The sequence below is a fragment of the Ambystoma mexicanum genome, chromosome 8 (genome assembly GCF_040938575.1).
Source record: "Ambystoma mexicanum isolate Mex_15411 chromosome 8, UKY_AmexF1_1, whole genome shotgun sequence".
NCBI lineage: Eukaryota > Metazoa > Chordata > Amphibia > Caudata > Ambystomatidae > Ambystoma > Ambystoma mexicanum.
Genome location: NC_090929.1, coordinates 1040551961 through 1040574359, shown reverse-complemented (window position 1 = coordinate 1040574359; position 22399 = coordinate 1040551961). Strand labels below are relative to the sequence as shown.

The 22399-nt window shown below is 48.8% G+C and overlaps 1 protein-coding gene across 9 annotated transcripts in view; it reads left to right on the top strand.

Moving 5' to 3' along the window:
- DLG5 (discs large MAGUK scaffold protein 5) overlaps positions 1-22399 on the top strand; it is a 1559980-nt gene that overhangs the window by 1151376 nt on the left and 386205 nt on the right. For all 9 annotated transcript variants that reach the window (XM_069610999.1, XM_069611004.1, XM_069611003.1 and 6 more), the window contains one exon: positions 15507-15690. In XM_069610999.1, coding sequence (XP_069467100.1) covers positions 15507-15690 — 184 coding nt within the window. The remainder of the gene's footprint in view (positions 1-15506; positions 15691-22399) is intronic.

Here is a 22399-nt window from a genome sequence, read left to right as displayed (position 1 = left end):
CTCGAGGGCGTCTAGTTCTCGCGTGGCTGCCATGTGGGTCTGGGGATGCGAACACCAATGTCTGAGTTGGATATACGAGAATCTATCCGCCTCAGTCAGGTCGAAGGTGCTTTTGCATTGGGCGAACGTCAGTGGCTGAGGACCTTCGGATAGCTGGCTTAAGGAATCGAGGCCCCCGGCGATCCAGTTTTTGAAGTTCGCGGGAGTGGCCCCAGGTGAGAAGGCCGGGTTGTGAAACACTGTGGCGGCTGGGCTCAGGTCCCTCGGGATGCCCCTGGCTTTGCGTGCCTAGTCCCATGCCTTTAGAGTCTGTTTAGTCGACGAAAGGAGGGATGGCCATGTCCGTCGCAATGAGGCTGGCAGGTGCAGCAGGAAGCGGAGGGGAAGAGGTAATCTGGACTGTTCTATGTCCATCCATTTGGGGCGCCCTGACGCGATGGTCCAGGCTCTGGTATGGGCTATTTGCACCGCTATCAGATATCTATGAAGGTCGGGGACCCCAAGGCCTCCCTGGATTGGAGTGCATAGCATGGTTCTCTGTGGGATACGTGACCTCTTCCCCCTCCAAATGAAGCTAAACATCTTTCTCTGCAGCCGCTGAAGCGGGGGGCGGGGGATTATAGTGGGGAGAGCGGAGCAGGCGTAAAGGAAACGTGGTAAGCGATTCATCTTAAAGGCCGCAATGCGGCCTATTAACGAAATTTTCTGTGAGAGCCAGCGATCCAGATCCTTTTCAAGGGTCTTGAACAGAGTCGGGAAATTCATCCGGTAGGTGTCTTCAGGGCAGGCAGGGAGCTGGACCCCAAGGTAGGGGGATAGACTTCTTGCTTAATGGAATCGAGCAGTGGGCACTGAAGGACTCCCTCTCTCCCCTTTCCAAGCCTATTCCCAAGGCTGCTGATTTCGCATAGTTGATGGAGAATCCTGAGACCCCTCCAAAACTGTGGATTTCTGCCAGGGCGGCTCTCAGTGACTGGGAGGTGTCCATTATGGTCAGAATCACATCGTCCGCATATAGCGCAATTTTATGTTGGGAGGGGCCTGCTTGGAGGCCTTTGATCCTGGAGTTGAGGCGAATCCGTTGGGCCATGGGCTCCATTACCAGGGCGAATAGAAGAGGAGAGAGAGGACACCCCTGCCTAGTGCCGCATGTTAGAGGGATCAAGCTGGATAATAGACCATTCACTCGAAGTAGAGTATTCGGGGCTTGGTAATTCGCTAGAATGAGCTTCGTGAAGAGGGGTCCCAGATGAAAGGATTCCAAGGTAAGACGGAGGAACGACCAGTCCACTTTATCAAAGGCCTATTTCGATCAGGTTGAGGACCCTACGGGTATTATCCGTGGTTGCTCTATTCCTTACAAAGCCCGTCTGGTCCGGGTCGATGACGTCTGGAAGAATCCTTGTCAGGCGGTTCGCCAGGACCTTTGAGTAGATGTTCGCGTCTAGATTTAGCAGGGAAATAGGTCTATATGCTGTAATGTCTCTGGGGTTTTTTCCTGGTTTGAGAGCTAACACTGTGATTGATTCTTGCTTTGACGGAGTGGTGCAACCGGAGGACGTGAAAGAGTTAAAGAGCGTCGTCATAGGGGCCAATAGCTGAGGTCGAAAGAGTTTAAAGAACCGGGGTGAGAACCCATCTGGTCCCGGAGCCCTTGATTTCAAGCTATTAATTGCCTCGTCTACTTCCTCGCTGGTAGCCAGGGCTTCCAGCTCTTCCCTCCTTGCAGAAGTGACGTGAGGTATGGCTGCTTCCCGCAAGTAGGCCTGCTGTTCCTCCTTAGATCTTGGGAATGCCAACATTGTATCTGTGAGGTGGGCCTCTGCTACTCACAATTTATCATGGTCAGCGAACTGCACAATGTTCTGGGGGTCCCGCAGGCCTATGATCGATCGTGTTTCTTTTCTTGACTCTCGCCAGTTTTTTCCACTAGGAATTTGTTGGCTTTATTCCCCTGGCTTAGTAGCTGTTTTGTTTTAGCTAGGAGCTGGGCCGTATCCTCTCCATAGTGGGCTTCTAACCTCTTCCGGGCTGCCTGCAAGACTCGGTATGTTCTCGGGGACCAGTTTTTAGCTTTGCATACTGTCTCTGCCTCCTGCACTCTGTCTTCCAGGTCGCGGCGAAGCTGCTGCCTTCGTTTATGATAGGCTGCTCCTCGGGAAATCAACACCCCCCCTCACCACTGCCTTCATTGCGTCCCACGTGTTCGCCGGAGAGGTATCTTCGTTCTTATTTCTTTCAAAGAACTCCGTTATTGCTTTGGCTACCACGTCTCTTGTTGACATGTCCCCTAAGATTGGGTCATAAAGGGACCTTCTGCGTCGCGGGGCCGGGTCAGGATCGTGGGCTCTGAGCGTTAGGGATATTGGGCTATGATCAGAGAGGATTCTTGGCCCTATGAGGACATCATCTGTGAATGCTAAGACCTGCGGGGTAGCCAGAAGGAGGTCGATGCGTGAGTACGTTCTATGTACGTATGAGTAGAACGAGTACTCCCGTTCCTCAGGATGAAGGACTTTCCAGGTGTCCACTACATCTAATGTCCTTAGTAGCTTAAGTAGCGCTGTCGCCAGACTAAAGTCTCTGCGAGCCGGCGGATGTGACCTGTCTGTCAGTGGGTCGGGGACTCTGTTAAAATCTCCCCCGATGATGGTTTGGCCTTGAGCGAATGGTGGGAGGGCACGTTCCAGGGTTGAGTAGAATTCCTCTTGCCCCTCATTAGGAGCGTACACCGAGATCAGAGTATAAAGTTGGCCGAAGATTCGCCATTTGATCGATACGTAGCGGCCTTCTGGGCAGCGCAAAGAGTCTAGAATTTGTGGCCTGAGGCCCCTGGCGACCGGGATCGCTGTGCCACCCTTCTTTGTTCCGTTTGACGCTAGGAATTGCAGCGGAAATTGTCGGTCGCGAAGCCGCGTGAAATCGGTAGGGGTCAGATGGGTCTCTTGGAGGAAGGCCACAGAGGCCTTGTCATTCTGTAAGCGCCTCAGGATCGCTTTCCTCTTTTGTGGGGCGTTGAGGCCCTTGACATTCAGAGTCAGGAATTTCAGTTTCTGGTGCGGTGGTGGAGACTCCTGGGACTCTCCTGGGAGGGGGAGCTGGACTGAGCGGGGGGGGACGGTGGTTCTCAGCCATCTAGTGACTTAAGCTCGATATGGGATTCCTGTGGCTGCGTTTTATATTCTCTCCAACGGGAGGATAAACTTTTTATCGAGTGGGGGACCACATTTTTCAGAATGGTCCCATCCAAGGCCAACCGGGCCAGAACTGAAATCCCTGCCAACAAGGCTGGGGCCAAACCGTATTGGGTTTGTCTCCAAGGGTGGGTCGATGTCATACTCCTTGGAGTGGGGTATGGGCCGCCCGGGGCCCGCGGCATCATTGGTGTTTTCTTGTGGCTATAGGATCAGCGGTATCATGCTCGCCATGTGTGGTAAGGTTATTTTACTTTCCGGCGTCTTTGTGTCTTGGACCAGGGTTGCTGTTGCTGTCTCTGAGGTAGTTGCTCCGGCTCCATCGGGGGGATGCTGGGGGCTATGGTCCGCCGAGGACTCCGGAGAGTTTGTGCGCAGGATCGATTCTGCGTCTTCTAGATGACTTATTTTACGCTGTACTCCTCGGAACGTGAATTGCAGAGTGGACAGGAACAACCAACGATAGCTTATCGGCTGGTCCTGCAGGAACAAGGTTAAGGGCTTCAAGGCTCTTTTTTTCTGCAGGGTCATCAGCGAGAGGTCTTGGAATATCTGAAGTTGGGTGCTCATAAACGAGATCTCATCCTTAGTGCGGCTTATCGCCAAGATGGCTTCTTTAGTAGCATAGAAATGGATTCTCCTGCCTTATGTGGTTCATGCACAGTATCATCTCTCTTGGGGTACACTGTACAGGGCATTTAGTAATTGGCTGTTTGACTGTCTATCCACAGCACACGGGATACATATCTGTAATGGAGTGTTTGAGACTGTGGTGGTTTGGGGCGAATGTGATGGGTCAGGGTATTCCCTTTAATCTGATGGCAATAGTATGGTAAATTCCTTATTACTGGATGTGCATAGTTAAAATAGGAGGTGGGAAGGAAATTAGGGGTATGTTATGTATTCAATGGTCCAATGGCTCGCTGTGGACCTTGCCACGACTGGACTGGAGCTATTCTTCAGCAGTGGTCTCTGAGATGAGGAGGATATTAGGTCTAATGGTATACGGTGTCTCTCACTGACCTACGTAAGTGGATGTCGGGTATCATAAGTGTAGGCATTCACCTATGGTCTGTTTTTTAGTAAGAGTAATTGGGTTAATGGGGTAGTAAGGAGGATCGATGAGTTTTGTGGATAGTGTTAGGGGTTATGGGAATGGAATATTCGTATAATTGTCATTGTATATGCATTGGGTGTGGATTTTGGGGTAGTTGCAGTTCGAGACTTTACTGTTTTTTGTAAATAACTGCACTCATCATCACCTTACAGTCTTGCGGGGTGTATTGTTTGATTTGCTATTATGTGTTCTTGAAATTGCATTGTCTGTGTTTGTTTTGTATTGTTTTATGTGGTTTTGTGGAGTCTGTATGCTTTACTTTGACTGCTCCCCTTTAGTTTTTGGTTTGGATTTGTCCAACTTTAGTATGATTGGTCAATATAGCTGGTGTGATTCGAGTTCAAATGTCGTTGAGTGATTTGAGAATGTGTACCTGGAATGTTAAGGGCCTGAATATTCCGAGGAAAAGGAAGGAAGTACTGAACAGACTGAGGAGGGAAAAGACGGATATTGCCTTCATTCAGGAAACTCATTTGTTGAATGAGTCAGTGCATCTACTCCGAAATAGATGGTTTACTAAGACCTTTTTTAATTGCTATGGTTCCAAATCAAGGGGGGTGGGTATACTGCTGCGCAAAGGCCTAATGTTTCAGGTGGAGAAAGTGGTGATGGATGATGAGGGGAGAATACTTCTTATTGATGTTACGTATGAAGGCAGATTAATCACAATTGGTTCGGTCTATGGTCCATGTAGTAGTGGTGGCCCTTTTCTTAAGATGCTATCGACACTATTAAGGGAGATGAGAGGGGAACATGTAATTTTAGGAGGTGATTTCAATAGTGTGATTGATGGTAAAATGGACCGTTCGGCGCAGTGTAGATTTACTGCTGGAAGCAATAGCAGATCCTTTAAAGAATTTGTGGATAGTCAAGATCTAATTGACGCTTGGAGATTTTTTAACCCTACAGTGAGGGAGTTCTCCTTTTACTCACCGGTGCATGACTCTCATTCAAGGATTGATTACTTTTTTATTTCTGAGCGGTTAGCTGAGGGTTTGCGGGGGGTGACCATAAAAGAGAGGAGTATTTCAGATCATTCGTTGATTACGATGCAGTTGGGTATGGGACAGGATAGGTCGGGGTTCACTAAGTGGCGACTTAAAACTCATATTTTACAAGAACAGGGGATTGCTGATTCTCTACACGGTTTCACAAGGGATTACTTTGATATTAACATTGGGAGTGCATCTGAAATCATGGTGTGGGAGAGCTTCAAGGCGACTGTGAGAGGGGAGCTGATGAATATTACATCGCGGGTGCGGAAAAAAACCCTGGCGGAGATTCAGGAATTGGAAAGGGGACTAGAAAAAGTGCAGAAAGATTTTGCAGTGTCCAAACGACCTGAGGATAAGTTGTTGGTTGGACGGTTTAGGGACTTACTTAAACAGAAGATGGACGACCAATATGAGAAAGGTATGTTTTTTATGAAGCAGAAGTTTTGGGAACGAGGTGACAAAAGTGGAAAACTGTTAGCAAATAGGTTACGGGGACTATCGGATACTTCTTTTGTCCAAAAACTAGTTGATGATAATGGTGTTCATATTAGTAAGAAGGATGAGATATGTAGTGGTTTTCGGACGTTTTTTGAAACTTTATATCAAGAAGATCAGTTCCCAAGTCAGGTAGACATGGACTCCTTTTTTGATAAAATTGTCATGCCAAATTTGAGTGTGGACCAAGCTGAAATGATGGATAGACCTATTGAGGAAGAGGAAGTGTCAATAGCTATTGGTCAGCTCAACAAGGGTAAATCACCAGGGATAGATGGCCTTCCGGTAGAGTTTTATCAGACACTTAGTGGGGTTCTTGTCCCGCACCTGTGCAATCTATATAATGGTTTTCTGCGGGATGGTATGCTTTGTCCCACTATGAAGGAAGCTTGTGTAATTGTTATCCCGAAGCCGGGGAAAGATGGTAAGAGATGTGAGAATTACAGGCCGATTTCGCTCCTGAATGTAGATTTAAAAATTTTCAGCAGGATTCTGACTAATAGGTTGAATATGTGCATAGGCAAACTGATCAGTGGATCGCAGGTTGGTTTCATGAGAGGCAGGTATGGTTATGATCATATTAGGACATTGATAGATTTGATGGGCCTACCAAAGACAAAGACCAGAGATACATTGTTGTTATTCATGGATGCAGAAAAGGCATTTGATAGGGTCAATTGGTCCTTCCTTTACCACACACTCAAGTGAATGGGATTTGGGGACACATTCATCAAGATCATCAAGGCGATGAATTCCAATATTAGTGCAAAGGTGTGGGTCAATGGGGTTATGTCCTCCTCTTTCTTGTTATTTAGGGGAACTAGGCAGGGTTGTCCATTGTCCCCGTATCTGTTTAATCTGGCCTTGGAACCTCTCATCCTATACTTGAAACAAGAGCAAGGTCTTCGGGGGCTTAAATTTGGTGATGCGGAAATGAAAGTTCTCTGCTACGCTGATGACATGACAGTGATATTGTCTAATCCGGCTGAGGGATGTGTACTACTTAAACAGATGTTCGATGAGGTGGGACGTTTATCGGGCCATAGAATCAATTGGGGGAAGACTGCGGCTTTCCCTTTGGATGTTAGTGTCCCGCGTGATGTCTTGGGCTCTTGGGACTGTCACTGGGAGGTGGAACTATGAAATACTTGGGTATACATTTAGTTAGGGATTTGAAAAGAATGACCACTTTCAACGTGTCAAGGATACTGGAGGTACTTAAAAGAGACATATTGAGATGGGGCCGGCTGCAGTTGGGAATTTGGGCCAAGGTTAATGCTGTTAAAATGGTCCTTTTGCCAAAGGTTCTTTACATCATGCAGTCCATTCCCTTGAGGTTTACGAAGAAAGATGTTGCTTCTATTGATAAAGTTTTTCGGGATTTTCTTTGGGGCGAAGGTAAACGGCCCAAGATTCCTAAATTTATTTTGCACGGTCCAGTAAAGGACGGAGGATTTGGATTCCCGAACTTGATGAATTATTGCACGGGTTTTCTCTTGAAAAAATCGACCCCATATTTCTCTGAGATTCGTGAATATGTTCCCAATTGGTATATAATTGAGAGTCATCAGTTTTCGCCTTATGCGTTGAGAGACCTCTATTCAATGTCTAAATTGCCCGCCTCAGTACAGAAGCTGCCCACAATGAGTGCGACCAGGGAAGCGGTGATGCGCTTTCTGGACTTTGGAGAGGAAAATGATGGGTTGCACTATGATGCATCTTTATGGCAAAATGCATGTTTACAATTAGATAATAGGCCCTTATGCTGGAAAAGCTGGATAGGTAGGGGCATTCTTAGAGTCCGTGATGTGTGGCATAATGGTGACATGATCCTCTTTGAACAGTTAAGAACTTCTTTTGGTATTGGAGCTAGAGAAAGAAATCGTTATGTGGCCTTAAAGAGGCTCTTGACTGAAAGGACAGGGATGCTGGATGGAGGCATGAATGAGAGGCCTGCATTGTGTGAACTTCTCCGATCAGCATCGTATGGAGTTTCAACTTATCTGAAACTGATGCCGGCAGATGAGAGTGATGTGAGAGCTTGGGATAAGCTTCGCCAGGCCTGGGTGGATGATCTTGGGGTGGACATCTCGGTTCGGGAATGGACGTATTTACTTCATGTGGGAGTACAAGCAAAGATGGACATGCAACTGCGTTATATCAGGCAAAGGATCCTCTTTAGACTATATTGGACTCCGTCCAGGATGGCCAGATTAGGTCTATCGGACACTGATTCATGTTGGGGTTGTGGATGTGGTGTGGGCTCTTTGATGCATATGTTATGGACGTGTCCGAGAGTTTCTGACTTCTGGACTGGGGTATTGGATAGACTGGACCTTGTATTAGAAGAGAATCTTCCTCGCTCTTTCCTTTCAACTATTTTGTTATCCAACAGAGGTAGAGGAGACGGAGCTAGGGATTGTACGGAATGGATCAATAAAGGGTTGGTTTTAGCAATGAAACAAATACTACGGGTCTGGAAGTCAAGGAAGAAGCCGAGTGTGGATGGGTGGTTAACAGATATGCAGGTATTGTCAAACTATGATAAAGTTTTGCTTATTGGACAAGGTAGAGAAAGCCGTTACTCTCGACTTTGGGGACCTTTCAATGATCTATTTGGCTGAAGGTTGGGATCTAAACCCGGGGGGGTAATTCCCTCCTTGAGTTGGGGATGCTTTGATATGTCTGGAGTTGGGGAGCTGTTCCGTTGTGTGTTTGTTATATGTTTTGGTTTCTTGTTGTCTGTCTTAATTGTTGAGTATCAGGAATTTTGGTTCAAATTGTATTTGTTTTTTGCAATTATTATCGAGGTTCATGTGTTCAGCATTATTCTGTTTATTTATTCTAAGTTTCTTTTAAGATTTTGTGATTTGAACATGATGCAATGTACTGGAGATCGTTTTTTCTTTGTTTGTTGTTCGAATCTTTAAATAAAGTGATTAAAAAAAAAAAGAAATGGACTCTGGTGATGACATCTGGAGGACCGTCAATGAGTGTGATCCAGGATGAGCTGGGTTTTATCCATATGTGGGAGAAGCGCTTGGAAGAAGTTGCCTACGTACTCTGGCAGATCTTTATCTTGGATGGATGATGGGAACCCTCGGATACGCAGGTTATTTCTTCGGGCCCTGTTTTCCAGGTCCTCCTGTTTAAACTCCAGCACCTCATTCCTGCTCTAACACCTGGACGTCCCGTCTCAGCTCTGTTAGTGCAGCCTCGTGGGTCTGGGTTAGATCCTCCACCCCTCCCAGCATCTGCTCCGCCTCCGTGAGTCTTTGGTCTGTTTGTTCCAGCCTAGTGGACAGCTCCGTCATGCATGATCGAAACTCTGCTTTGATGTCCTGCATGAAGGCCTGGATGTCATCTCTAGTGGCCAGGTTTCCCTGGTCCCCGGGGGCCCTCTGTGGGGTCATCTTCGGGGAGGGGTCAGACTTCTTCGACTTATCCGCTGCTAGCAGCATGGTGGAGATGTCCAAGGATTTGATAGCTTTAGGTAGCTTCGACATTCTGCATAGATTGTGTGCTAGCTTTCTGAGCGGGCAGTGTCGGGGTTAGCCGGATCGCCAGGGACCCCCACCCCAGAGAAAGCTCCCAAGCAGATCGTTGGGGGCAGGCTGGGGTTCCGAGGGCGGGTTCGGAGTGCAATTCAGAGGGCCTCCAACTGGGTAGAGGGGAGTGGGCCAACCCCTCAACCATTCAGAAACTGATGAAATATGGGAGGAGGGGGCAGCACCCCCGTCTCGGTGATAAAGACCCGGAACTTTCGGGGGCAGCGGGGATCAGTGGGCCGGGGCGCCCCAGGAAGTCACCGGGTGGCGGGGAGGGGCTGCAAGAATCGTAATCCCAAACTCCCGCAGCTCAAAGTCCGGGGAATGCTGGAGTCGCTGCGTCGCCGCCCCCGGGGACGGTAAGAGGGAAACAGGAAGCCAGGAGATCCTTATCTGGGTCCAGTCCCAGGGGGGGCCGTCGCTAATGCAGGGCTGTGCTCCACTAGGGGGTGAATGGGCCGGGGCGCCCCCGGATGTTGCAAATAGAGAGGGGGGGGCTTAGGAGAGCACAAGTCGAGGAGGAGAGAGGTCGGCGCCCCCTTAAGTGGTGGCAGGAGTTTTGCACCCCCGGGGCTCCGCTGAAGGAAGTCGCCAGGCAGGCGGAGGCCTCAGTCCCGGACCTCTGTGGCGCTAGGGCTATGCCGGGGTCGCTGTGTCAGCAGGATAGTGAGGGCGGCAGAGCAGGGCCAGGCCGCCAGAGGACTTCAGCCGGACTCCAGAGACCCCGGGGGGGGGTGGGGTGTCACCGATGGCACAGGTGGAAGAATGGGCCGGGGCGCCCCAGGAAATCTGAGAGGGGCTCAAGGGGTGCTCAGAGGATGCACCGCTAGATCAGGAGATGTGCCCTCAATCCTCTGTGCTGCCACAGTCCGCTGGTCCCCCCATTGGCCCTCTGGCCCCGCTGGTACACCCTCACCTCTCCGGAGACTGGAGGACTCCGGGGGCCTCCCCAGGGAGGGAGGCCCAGCGCAGGCTCGGGAGCTCCCGCTCACCCGTCGCCCCGAGCTCCGAATTTCATCGCCACCTCAGCAGAGTCGTCCCGCCAGGGGAAGCGGGCTCTCCTCCTCCCGGAGCCGCCGTGGCCAGAGTCCCAGGCAAGCAGGCAAAGGCGGAGGGGGGGGGGCAGCGGCTCGCCACCCGGACTCGGTATTCCTGCTTGGTTCAGCCGAGGGACGGGAAGCCCCTCCTCGCCACTCCGCGCCCCCCTCCCCCCCCGGCACTCTCCAGGCTTCTCATCCGCAGCTCGAGTCAGGCGGGGCTCCCAGCGTTGTGGTTCTCGTTTCTGCGGTCAGCGGGTCCTGTCTGCCATCTTGACAGGGCTCGTTAGGGAGTTTAGGGCATATCAGGGCAGAATAGGGGTTAGCGAAGCCCCATTAGGCTGCAGTTGGCGCCTCGAATCTTCCGACGTCCATGAGTCGGACTGTAGCTGTAATCCGATCCGAAAAGAGCTATAGATTAGCTCGATGTCACGGATCTCGGACGGAGGCCATCAGGGAAGCCGCCACATCGTTGGCGGTCCTGGCCACGCCCCCCCCGCAGGTAATGTTTTTGACACACGTCGTGAAGTGTGATGTAGCCGCAATGAGGCCAATTTGTAATGATGTGAGTGCATATGGGTCTGGTGGAGGGGCTATATGTCCGCACTAGTGGAAGATGGTGTCTGTGTTGTTTAAACGGTTGGTAGAATTATTGACGGTTTGCTTTTAAAACCAGCTGAGACCCGAATGGAATGGATTAGTGATTAGCCTGAAGTGTCTCCAGCAGCTCAGTAAAAATATAAGGCCTTGATCTGGTTGAGTTTTATCATGTACCAAATAAGATCCTGGAGAGTGAGGTCCATGATGCGGCCAGGTCTGAGAATGAGGGAGCGCCGGCCGGGGTGAGGAGAGCCCCGTATGGGATGAACTTTTTGACAGTTGAGTGCGATTGTATAAGCAAAGCATTGCACTTCAAATACCTTTTAAGGCTTTTCCTTGTGGCTTAACCGTGTCAACCAGGCTTCTAGGTGCTTCATGTGAGTCAAGAATGTGTTGAGATGGTTCAAGTCAGTGGTTCCCAATGGATCGTGCGAATCCAAACAGTGGAGTCGCTCGAGACGGTCCTCTAGGGCTGTACTCTAGCACTGATCAGCCTAAATCTGACGAAGAAACCAGACAGGCGATGGGTCGAGTCAACATCTGGAATCAGTCGAGTCTGCGCAAAGAAGTCCAACTGAGTGACATGGTTCTTCAGTGGTAATCCATTCAAGTGGTTGGAATGCAGGCAGGGAAAGGGTTGAAACAACGGATTGAAAAGCAGTGAAAGTATGAAGTTGCTCTGGGTGCTTGCATTGGCTCGAAAAGCCATTGAGCCGGCTTGAAAATAGATCAAAGTAAAAAATAGGGAACATAGCAGTTTGCTGACTCCTGGGTGATGGGGGCCCAACCCAGGACCTTCAGGGGCAAGGTAAGTCCTTTCTTGTGCACCTTCTAGAGAGGAAGATTTTAAAGAGCACTTGCTGAGTCCTGTCACTTCCATTAAGCACATTCTTATGTCTCAGTGGTCTTGGCTGCAGGAGTTCTTGTCTTTACAGGAGATCACCACAAGTATTCTTCATGGATGCTTAATGGAGTGTCTTTCTCCCTCCTTGGAACCTTTCTCACCTCTTTGGTAGAGGGCTTTTGAACAGACTGTACTCAAATAAAAGATTTAGGTGTAATCCTTCAGATTTCCAAAGATAATGCAATGGGTACGAAGGAAGGTAGGTTACCCCATTAAATAGCCAATTCTTATAAAGATACTAGTTTGTCTTCCTAGCTTTTGTATAGGGTCCAGTTTTGGTTGCTGTTTCAGAATCATCTGCCTTTGGATGTCATACCCAGAATGCTTTATCTGCACCGAGTTGGGAGGGTGATGCAGGAGGTTTAGGAACCCCAGGAGAAGCCAAGATGGTTGGACTCTTCTGTGGACTGAGGTTTCTCTCCTGTCTACTCATACTTGCGCCTGTCTGCCTGCAATAGCTTTAGTTAATGATCACGCTGGTGGCTTATTTTGGCCCTGCAGAGCCTGTCCTTTGAAGTATGGCCCTCACCTTGCACCCTCGATGACATTCCCCTTCTTCCTGGAAGGTAACAAACCATTCCCGGGGAAGACAAAAGGTTTTGATGGCACAGAGCCCAAATGGTCTTTTTTGGGTGAAACACTGTCCCAGACAGTGACTACCCCGGAGGCTTTGGCAGGAAGGTCACTTGAAACCATTTGATTAAATCACACCAAAAGGTTTGGTCAGTGTTAGGAAATATGTCCTTTTTGCAGCTTTTCCTCCTCTGACCTCAATGGAAACCCCTCAAGTGTTTTTTCTATGATTTAATTTCTGTCCTCACATTTGGAGATAAGTGGAACTTTTTTGCTTTAATTCCCCTGCCTAGCTCATTTGTTGGGGGCACTGGTCAGTTCCTAATGCTACCAGCAGAGGGAGGCGGGGGGGTTGGCGCTATGTCCCTTTGCTGGATTTTGTTGTATTTATGCAGCACACATCACCATCAACAAGTGTGGCAGGTGTACGTTGTACCCCATTTTGTACAATATCTGTTACTTTTATTGTGTTCAAGGCGACGAGCAAGCGACAGTGGATCTTTTTCTACCATATTTTTCTTGCATGTTCTTTGCAGAATGCCATTTCGAGTAGCATATACTGAAAATGTCAGTTGCACTTGTTTTTCACCCAGTCCTTTGGCCATCTTGTCCTTTGGCCTTCATTCTGCCCTCTTGGGTCAGGAAACGCCATATGATAATCCTGTTTCTTGGCAAAATCTTGTTTCCCAGGAAAGTCAGCAGTGTGAGCATCGGGCAGAATGTGGGGAGTGAGTATTTCTAGTCCCAATCCACGTTCAAGCCAGGGGTATGTTTGTTCCTCTGCAGATTTGGGCCAAGAGGCTGGCTATGATTGGACAGTCCTTGCCAATTTGAGTGGTGTAGATGGGCCAGGCGGAAGCGTGGCTCAAATTTAGAATAGGAGTCCTACCATCGTTCTTCAGATTGTTTGGAGAAAAACCCCTAGGAAGAGTTGCGGCCCAATTAAGACCAGAGGACGTAATTTGAAGATAGCCAGCATTATCTCCAGCCAAGTTCTGGTAAATCTTTGTCTATTTTGATCAAACTCCTGATGACCCTCATCAGAGTTTCGAAGCTTGGGCTGATCGGACAAACTAATTCGGACCCCTGTGAGAAAGCGCTTTGCAAGTTAGTGGTGCTCCCTCTGAGCCAGATCAGTCCAAGTCGCGGTGCTAAATTGTCAGAGAAAGAGTTCATGCAATCATTTTCGAAAAGTAGCGAAGACAGATGCGGCTTTGTTTTGCATGATAATAAAAAGAGCTACATATTTGTCAGAACAATTCAGCAACAACCTGTCACACTCACCGGACTTGCACCTTTATAGGTCAATCACCATGACCTAACCAAAACCACAGAAGATATTTCCAAAAACTAAACACAATTGCCAGTAAGTTCGTGAACACAATGACTGGTAAATTCGTTGTCGATGCAGAGGTCTTCTCAATCACATGTCCCACTTATTTCAAGTAGGCTTCCACCTGAAAGACAATCAGGCGGAATTTCCCAGCCCTCGCGTGCTTAGTATTTTCCCCATCAGGTCCTCTTTGAGTTTGCAGTCTATCATAGCCCACAACTGTTTTGATGTTTCAATCAAGCAATGCAAATAATCCTAAAGTGAAAGTTGAAAACGAGAACGACACACTAAATCTTAATAAATGAAGCATTGTAAAAAGTTCTTACATATTACCTCAAAAACTAAGAGGATTAGTTGTCTTTTATGGGCTGATTATATGTACACACACTTACATGTCAGAAGCTATACAATAAACAATTGGGACCAATGAAAGGAATTAAATATGCACCCACTTGTATATGTATTGTCTTAGGCATTTCAAGCAGCTTTATCTAAGCTAAGCTGGCACTTTACTCCATGCTTGATTCTGAATGCAGGGGCATGGCTGTTGCTGATTTAGCTAACACTAAAACTCTCTGCAGGTCAAATGCTTCTCCAAGCAGAGAGTGGGAGGTAGATCCCTTTCCTCATCAGGTTCCTCCCTCTTGAACAGCCTTCCTGCACCCCTTAGACTTGAGCCAGATCTTCTTAAATTCCTGAAATTTCTCAAGACTTTCCTTTTCTCCTCTTCCTTCCCTCTCCCCTGCTAACGTCCTTCTGCCGCTGTGACTGGGGCCTGGTCCCTTCGTAGTCATACAAGGACCAGACCACCCCCCTACCAGTCCTCCCAGCTTCCCTTGCCAGCACTTGCCCATGGGCACCTTACCTCGGACTAGCCCAACCTGGTCCACCCTGTCCATCACACTCATCCTTCCTTCCCCCTCTTTCTCCCCTGGCACTTGCCATCTTGGCCCCCCAGCACTTGCTACTCCCTCCTTTGGGCACCCAACTCCTGCACTTCTCCCTCACCCCCGTACTCACTATTTTTTCTAGCACTTGCACGGTAGGATTGTCACATGGCCAATATAACAGTTATTGTTTTGTATTTTTTCTTTTCCTATGTCCCCGCCCCCCAAATTTGGCTTGTGCCACCTGGGAACACTTGTGTATAGGTGCCACACAAATGTCCAATATAAAACCAAATTAAAATTCTACAAACAAATATTTGTTAGGTTCGCGTTCAGCTCTTCCAAACTTGAGATCTGGAAATGAGTTGTAATGCAACGGTGCTCAATCTTCCAAAAATAAGCTAGTTGGATGTGAGTTTTCAACTTTCACTAATGAAGATGGCAAATAAAATAACTAATGTGTGAATGAGTTTTTTCTGCATGCATTTTTCTAGTCTCTAAGAATAGAAGGAAGATTGTTTGTTTTTATGTTTTCTTCAGTATTTGTATTCTCAATCTGGTCTTGGAAGCAAGAAATCATAGTGGAAGCACATGTACAGTCCTAGCATAACTATTGGAATGTCCATAGCATGATTATTATGTGACCTTCCAGCTCTTTGCACTAGAACTCCCATGATCCTTCACCCATGACTATGCTGGCTATGGATCACTGAAGTTGAAGTCCAAAACATCTGTGGCCCACACATTGAGTTATCATGGTCCTTAGGATGTAATCATAAGGAAATGTGTTCCCCATAATACATGTACCCATCCTTATTCACAGGATATCAATGGTGACAACCCAAAAGACTCTTGAACCAAGAATTGTTAATATTCGCAAATCACAAGTGGATCTTGGAATCCAGATCTGTGGAGGGAACCTGCATGGAATATTTGTGATGGATATAGAAGAGGACAGTCCAGCCCACAGCCCCAATGGTTTAGCGACAGGAGATGCTATTCTAGAGGTAAGCACTTTCCAATCTACTAAAGAGTTTTGCTTTGTTTAATATGTTTTGTATTTCTTTCTCTTTGCGTAGTTGTTTCCATCCCTAAAATGTTAGTTCTCCAGCATGGGGTCTGGCATGGATTCACATGCTCATGAATATTCCCCCGTCGTCAGGCTGGGAATCCTCTGTAAAAGAAAAAATGGTTTCACTTTAGTTTTAAAACTGTATTTCTCCTCTAAATAAGTCACTGTCCTCTGGGTCATACTGCCCACAACCAATGACAGTCCTCTCCTTAAGCTCCACCCCTGGCAGCCATCTTCAGATTTTTACACACGCTTCAGTGTTGGGAGTCCTCTTAGTGCTCTCTGCGCTATTTTCCAAATATTTTGAGTTTTTGGGGGAATATTTGAAAGTTTTGACCGTTTTGGGGATTTATCGTTCGAACAGAGGTCGACTGCTGGCAGCGGGGACCTGCTGTCGGTGAAGCTCATTCTACATCAAAATAAAGAAGGCGCGACCTTGGGCCTACTTCGCGCCTTTTCACCATGACTGAGGAGAAGAAATGCCTCGGCCTCAGTGCATGGTCATGGTTCCCGCAGGACCGGCTGGTCCCACAAAGAACTCCCTCAGAAAAGAGGTTGAGGCCTGTCTCGGCGCAAGCCAAAGGACCCTACTAGTTCAAGGCTCCACCCGACACCACCACCACCTCCTCCTCCTCCTCCTCCGGAGTTGACTCCAAAAGGGGATCCTGCCATGCACACAGACACAGGCACGCATACAGCGACTATGGCGACGGACACTGATGAGGCTGAGAAGTTCGTGCCAGTGTACAGGGAGCCAGCAGGCGCTGACGACCCGTGCAGGGCCTCTCCACCGGATAGGATCGTCTCCTTCCACTCAATGATATGCAGGGCCTCTGAACTTTTCCAACTGGTGCCTGAGGAGATGAAAAAAGAAGGGTTCCTTTATCAACGTTGTGTGTCCAGACTGAAGCCAATTTGTCTGTCCCCTTGTTGGACGATATCTGGGAAAAAGACCTAGCTCTGTGGATGAATCCCAGCATCTCCCCACCCAAGTGGGACAGGGTAGAGAAGAAATACATGGTCCGCGACTCAGCCCCAAAGTGCTTTACGTCTCAGCCTTCATCTGAGTCTGTGGTCTCAGCCGCGACCAGGAAACTCTCTGTGAACCCGTCGTCCACGAGGACGACCATGGTACCTCCGGACCAGGAGACAAATTAGCTGGATGCTATGGGAAAGAGGATTATCTCTATGGCTGCCTGCACCATTAAGGCAGCTAATGCTCTGGCCATTTTGTCCCGCTACGACAGGGAACTATGGTATAAGTTGGGCCCTATTGTGGACTTCCTACCCGATGACAATAAGACAGAAGCTCTTGAGCTGTTCTAGGTAGGGGGGGGGTGCAGTGGCCTCAGACCCCGCCTTCACGGTGGCAGTGGACATTGCAGACACCAGATTTTCTCAAATGGGAAACTGGGTGTCCCTTCACGGGCAGGGATGGCTGAAAGCCACCAACTTCAGGCCGGACATTCAGTATAAAGTATCGGACATGCCATTTGACGGAGAAAACGTATTTGGCGAGATGGTCGATGAGTCTCTTCAAATATTCAAGACTGACACAGAGACTGCACTTTCGCTGGGTACTCTGCAGCAACGTCGGACGTCCTTTTGCCCATCAAGGGGAAAGTCCAGCAGCTACTAAAAGGGCAACACCACCCCTTATCAGACTTCTCGCTCCACGATACACGTGGCGTACAGAGATCGCTTGCAGGCATACAATATCAGAGGACGATGTCTGCGCCACCCGCAGGGCATTGCCCCAAAACAGGCCTGAATCTGCCGTGGACTCTGGCCACCACTTGTCCACCCCAGTGGTAGGCCAGCTGGTGATGTTCGTCAGCACGTGCGACAGAAGGGTGCTGAACCTTGAAGTTCCAATGCAGGTGTCCTTGTATTCCCCCTGTGGATCGACAAGAACAGCTCGTGGCGCAGCTGCTGCAGGATGTCCACGCCATGTTAAAAAAGGGGGCGATGGAGCCTGTCCCCCAGCACCTCCGAGGCTCCAGAGTGTGCTCCAGATACTTTCTGGTCCAAAAGAAAATGGGAGGGTTGAGGCCGATCCTAGACCTGCGATGCTTCAACATGTACTTGAAGTCCCAGAAGTTCAGGATGGTCACGTTGCAGCCCATGCTCGATCAACTGGATGAAGGTGACTTCCTGCCATCTCTGGACCTGGAGGATGCCAAATGCCCATCCATCGGAAGTACCGCAAGTTCCTGCGGTTCGTGGTCTAGGGGCGACACGGTCAGTTCAAGGCACTTCCCTTCAGCCTTAAATCAGCCCAGAGGGCCTTCATGAAGTACTTGGCCCTGGTGGCGGTACATATCCGTCTCAAGTTATTCACATCTATCCTTACCTGGACGATTGACTAGTTTGATTCCACTCCCATGCGCTGGTGAGCCAACACACAGAGAGGACCGTGCGTCTTCTGACAGATCTTGGATTCTCCATAAATTATCCAAAATCCTGCTTGGCGCCAACGCAGATCGCTCTGTTTCTGGGAGCCCGACTCAACACCGTGACTTGCCTCGGAAGAGAGGGTGGTAGCCATCCTAGGGAAGGTGCAGTGCCTGTCTTTGATGGAGTCGGCAACAGTGTGTGCCATCAAGTCTCTGCTGGACATGATGTCCTCCTGCATCAACCTCCTCCTCCTTTGCAGACTACAGATGAGTCCTCTCCAGGAGTTTCTGGATGTGAGGTGGCTCTGGCTGCTGGAATAAAAGACTTTTCACATCAACGTCCTGGAATTCCGGGCTATTTTCTGGGCCCTCAAGTCCTTCCATCACTGAGGGGCAAGGTGGTAAGCATCTTCACGGGCAACACCACCAACATGTTTTATATCCGGAAACAGGGCGGGGACACGCTCGCTCCAGGGAGGCTCAGGATCTGTGGCACTGGGCCATCAGGCAGGACATGTTTCTTGTCCCTTTTCATCTAGCGGGCACCAAGAACACCATTGCAGACTTGCTCAGCAGGGAGCTGGATTCTTGCCACCAGTGGGAGCTTCACCAGGACCAGGAGGATCTTCTATTCCACAAATGGGGTCAACCCCAGATCGACATTTTCGCAACGGTGACGAATTACAAATGTCAGAAGTTCACCATCAGGTTCCCGCAGCCAAGAAGCTTGGAGGGTGCGTTCATGTTCCCGTGGGAGGCACGTTTCCTTTATGCTTTTTCTCCATTCCCACTCCGGCTATGAGTGATCAACACATTGAGGCAGTGTCACTGCAGGATGATACTCGTTGCTCTGGCGTGGCCGCAACACATCTGATATCCAGACCTGCTACGTCTGTCGGCGGGACATTTTCTCCAGAGAGGGAGGGGCAATTCTTCAGCCTGGCTCCTGCAGCCCTAGAGTTTGGACATTATTCAATACCTGCGGAGTGCAAGGACATCGTAGCCAGGGCCGAGCCCCTTCACCGTTGATGTGCTACAGCCATAAGTGGAAGCGTTTCTCTGTGGTGCTGGGCTCAGACGATTACCTTTCGGCCTGCCACAGCCTCACAGCTCCTACCATACCTGCTTCCCTTGGCCAAGGCTGAACTGGCTCGTGCCTCTGTTAAGGTGCACCTGGCTACCATATACTGTTAGACCAGGGCACCAGGCAGGCCTTCCCTGTGGTCACACGTTGATCAAGGAGTTCGTCAAAGTACTCTTCAGGACTTTTCTGCCAGTGAGGACTCCTGCCCCAACTTGGGAACTAAATGAAGTCTTGACTAAGCTCATGGGGGCACCCTTTGAGCCGATGCATCAAGCCCTGCTCAAGTTTCTATCGTGGAAGACTGCCTTCTTCGCTGAGATCACCTCAGCCAGACGGGTCAGGGAGATCCAGGCCCTGTCTTGCAAGCTGCTGTACTTGTCTTTCCATGCTTCAAGGTACTGTGTACACACACCTCCTCTATGCAGAAGATGCCATCAGAGTTCCACCTCAACTATCCTTTGGTGTTGCCTGTCTTCTTCCCAAATCCGTTGTCGCCAGCGAAGAGGACCTTGCATTCGCTGGACGTTGCTCGTGCCTTGAAGTTTTATGTGGCACCCGCGAAGAGCTTACGGAAGGCTTCTCAGCTGTTCATCAACTTTGGACCAGTAAATCACAAAGGCTTTATCCAAGGCTTCCATCTCGAGGTGGCTGTCAATGCACTGTCATCGTCTGGCTAACAGGCTGCAGCCGGGTCGGCCACGATCCCACTCCACCAGAGCTTTAGCAGCAACTACGGCATCTCTCTCTCTGGTGTGCCCCTGCTTGACCTATGCAGGGCTGCTACGTGGAGGTCCATGCACACCTTCACAAGGTTCTACTGCGTCAACAGCGATTCCAGGGAGGGGGGTCCCAGATCGGCCAAGCGGTGCTACGCAACCTGTTCATTTGAGGTAAGTCTGTTCCAGAGTGTTTATTGGTTCTGTTGAGCCTTGCCACCTCCCGTGATAGTGTATATGTACTGCCATGTTCTTGTTATTCATGAGCATCTGAATCCATGCAAGACCCCATGCTAGAGAACTATTGTTCTCCATCATGGGTCCGGCATTGATTCACATTGCGAACCCTCCCTCCTCCCCCTCTGTGGCTTTTCTTGATTCATACTGCCACTTTACGTGCTTACCAAATCTGAAGAGGGCCACCAGGGGTGGAGTTTAGGGAGAGAACTGACTGTCATTAGTTGGGGGCAGTATGACCCAGAGGACAAATACAGTTTTAAAGCTAAAGTGAAAGTTTTTCCTTTTACCGAGGGTTCCCAGCCTGAAAACAGGGAATATCCATGAGCATGTGGATCCATGCCAGACCCATGCTGGAGAACAATAGTTACAGGCAAGTAACTTAAACCTTTCTATTCATTGACAGCGTTGTTTGCAATAGCGTCAGTCAGACCTGTGCTGACTACCAGTGTTCTCCCCCCAATCCGATACCGCACAGTGTGCACACATGGAGGGTATAATTTAGCATTTAGATAATTACCTTTTGTTTTTAGCATTAATATTTTATGAGCTGACAAATGCAACAAAAGGATTTGTCATTTAAACAATGTTTCCATTTGTGACCCAGGGGTCAGTGATTTCATTTACCAGCTTTGTTTTAATAACTTTGCAAGAAGTCCACCTATGGTAGGACTTAAGAAAACTCACACTTGGGACACAGTGCTTCAGCCCTTAGTATAGACCTGAATCACACAAGTTCTGTTGGTAGCAATGGCTGAGCCGCTAGGCTTATTTTAGGAGGGAGGGCTGTAGGAAGGTACAAAGAACCTAGGGTATACAGATAGGCCAAAGAAACACTGACACACTAAAAGTTATATAAAAATAATGGTTTATTTTATATATACACTAATGTAAAGATGATTTGTAAGAAAGCAAAGTAACTTAGAACAACCAATGCCATATTCACAGTAAGTAACTCACTTTTGTAATATTTGTACAATGGCAGTATGCAATTCAACAGGTATGATACTTTTGTAATCATTGTTAAGGATAAGTCGAAAACAACCATCATACAGGTAAATACTTTTTCAACACTTATAATATTTTTGTCAGTGGACTAACACTTTAGAAGTCCATCCCTATCTAGTTGTGAGAGTCTCAGAATCAGATTGCAGGGCACAACCGGCAAGGATCAAGCTGTAGAACGTCAGTAGTTCCAGCTGAGTCTTCAGTTACAAGTAAGTAAAGCTTTTCTGTCGTAAAATAGATTCCGGGTCTTTCGAGAAGGCTCCCTAAAGGGACACAGGATTTATGCCTGGGAGAACATGAATGGGCAAACTCCCAAACACATGAATCGGCACTCCAGCAACGCAGGAGCAGCAAAGCAACTCTAGGTAAATTTTATCAAGAGTCTCACAGCACTTTGAATGTGAAGAAGAGGCTGCAGCACAATGCCCCAGCGATGCAGCAGACCCAGTCGCCGGATTCTTAGGCAGACGAAAGAAGGGTCACTGCAATGGATCTTGCAGCAGCAGTCCAGTGAAGAGGCTCCAGGTAAAGGATTATTTGTGGTTCTGTGATTTTGGCACCCTTTTGCAAGCATAAGTGAATAACGGTTACCGCCTGGTCGTTTTATCTCGCTTTCCCGGTCCATCACTCTGGCAAGGTGACTTCAAAGAGTGGAATCTTCCCTCAGGAGGTCGGGAAGGAGTCCATCAATGTTTCGTGAGTATTCGATCTTCAGATGGTGATGCACTGCGCAATGGCCACAGGTCCCAGGGTATTGGTGGTTTGCAGCCGATAAAGGTCACAGCTCGTTTTGGGATGGCTCAAAATGCAGGTAATCGTGAGACTAATTGGTCCCACCAGTCTACGGGAGCTATTCGTCCTCAGAGTTCTCCTGATGGTTTAACGGAGGGGTCGGACAGCAGCGGTAACACAGAAGACCTCGCTGGTTGTCTGGAAGAGGCTGCATCTCTCCTCTTCTTCGATTCTTCAGTTTTAGTGGTCCGCTTGTCTTCTGGCTCAGGATCCATGCTTCTTATGCAAGAACCCCAACAATCTGTGTACCATTCAAACTATGGGTGGTGGCTGGCCTTTCAGGACAGCCAGCATCCCAGTTGGAGCTGGGTCCAGGTAGGCACAGCAGCAGACCAAGAACAGCAGAGTTTCAGATCCTCTCCTGTTTCCTGTCCTCAGACACACTGGCACCATGGCAAGTTAGCCCAAAAC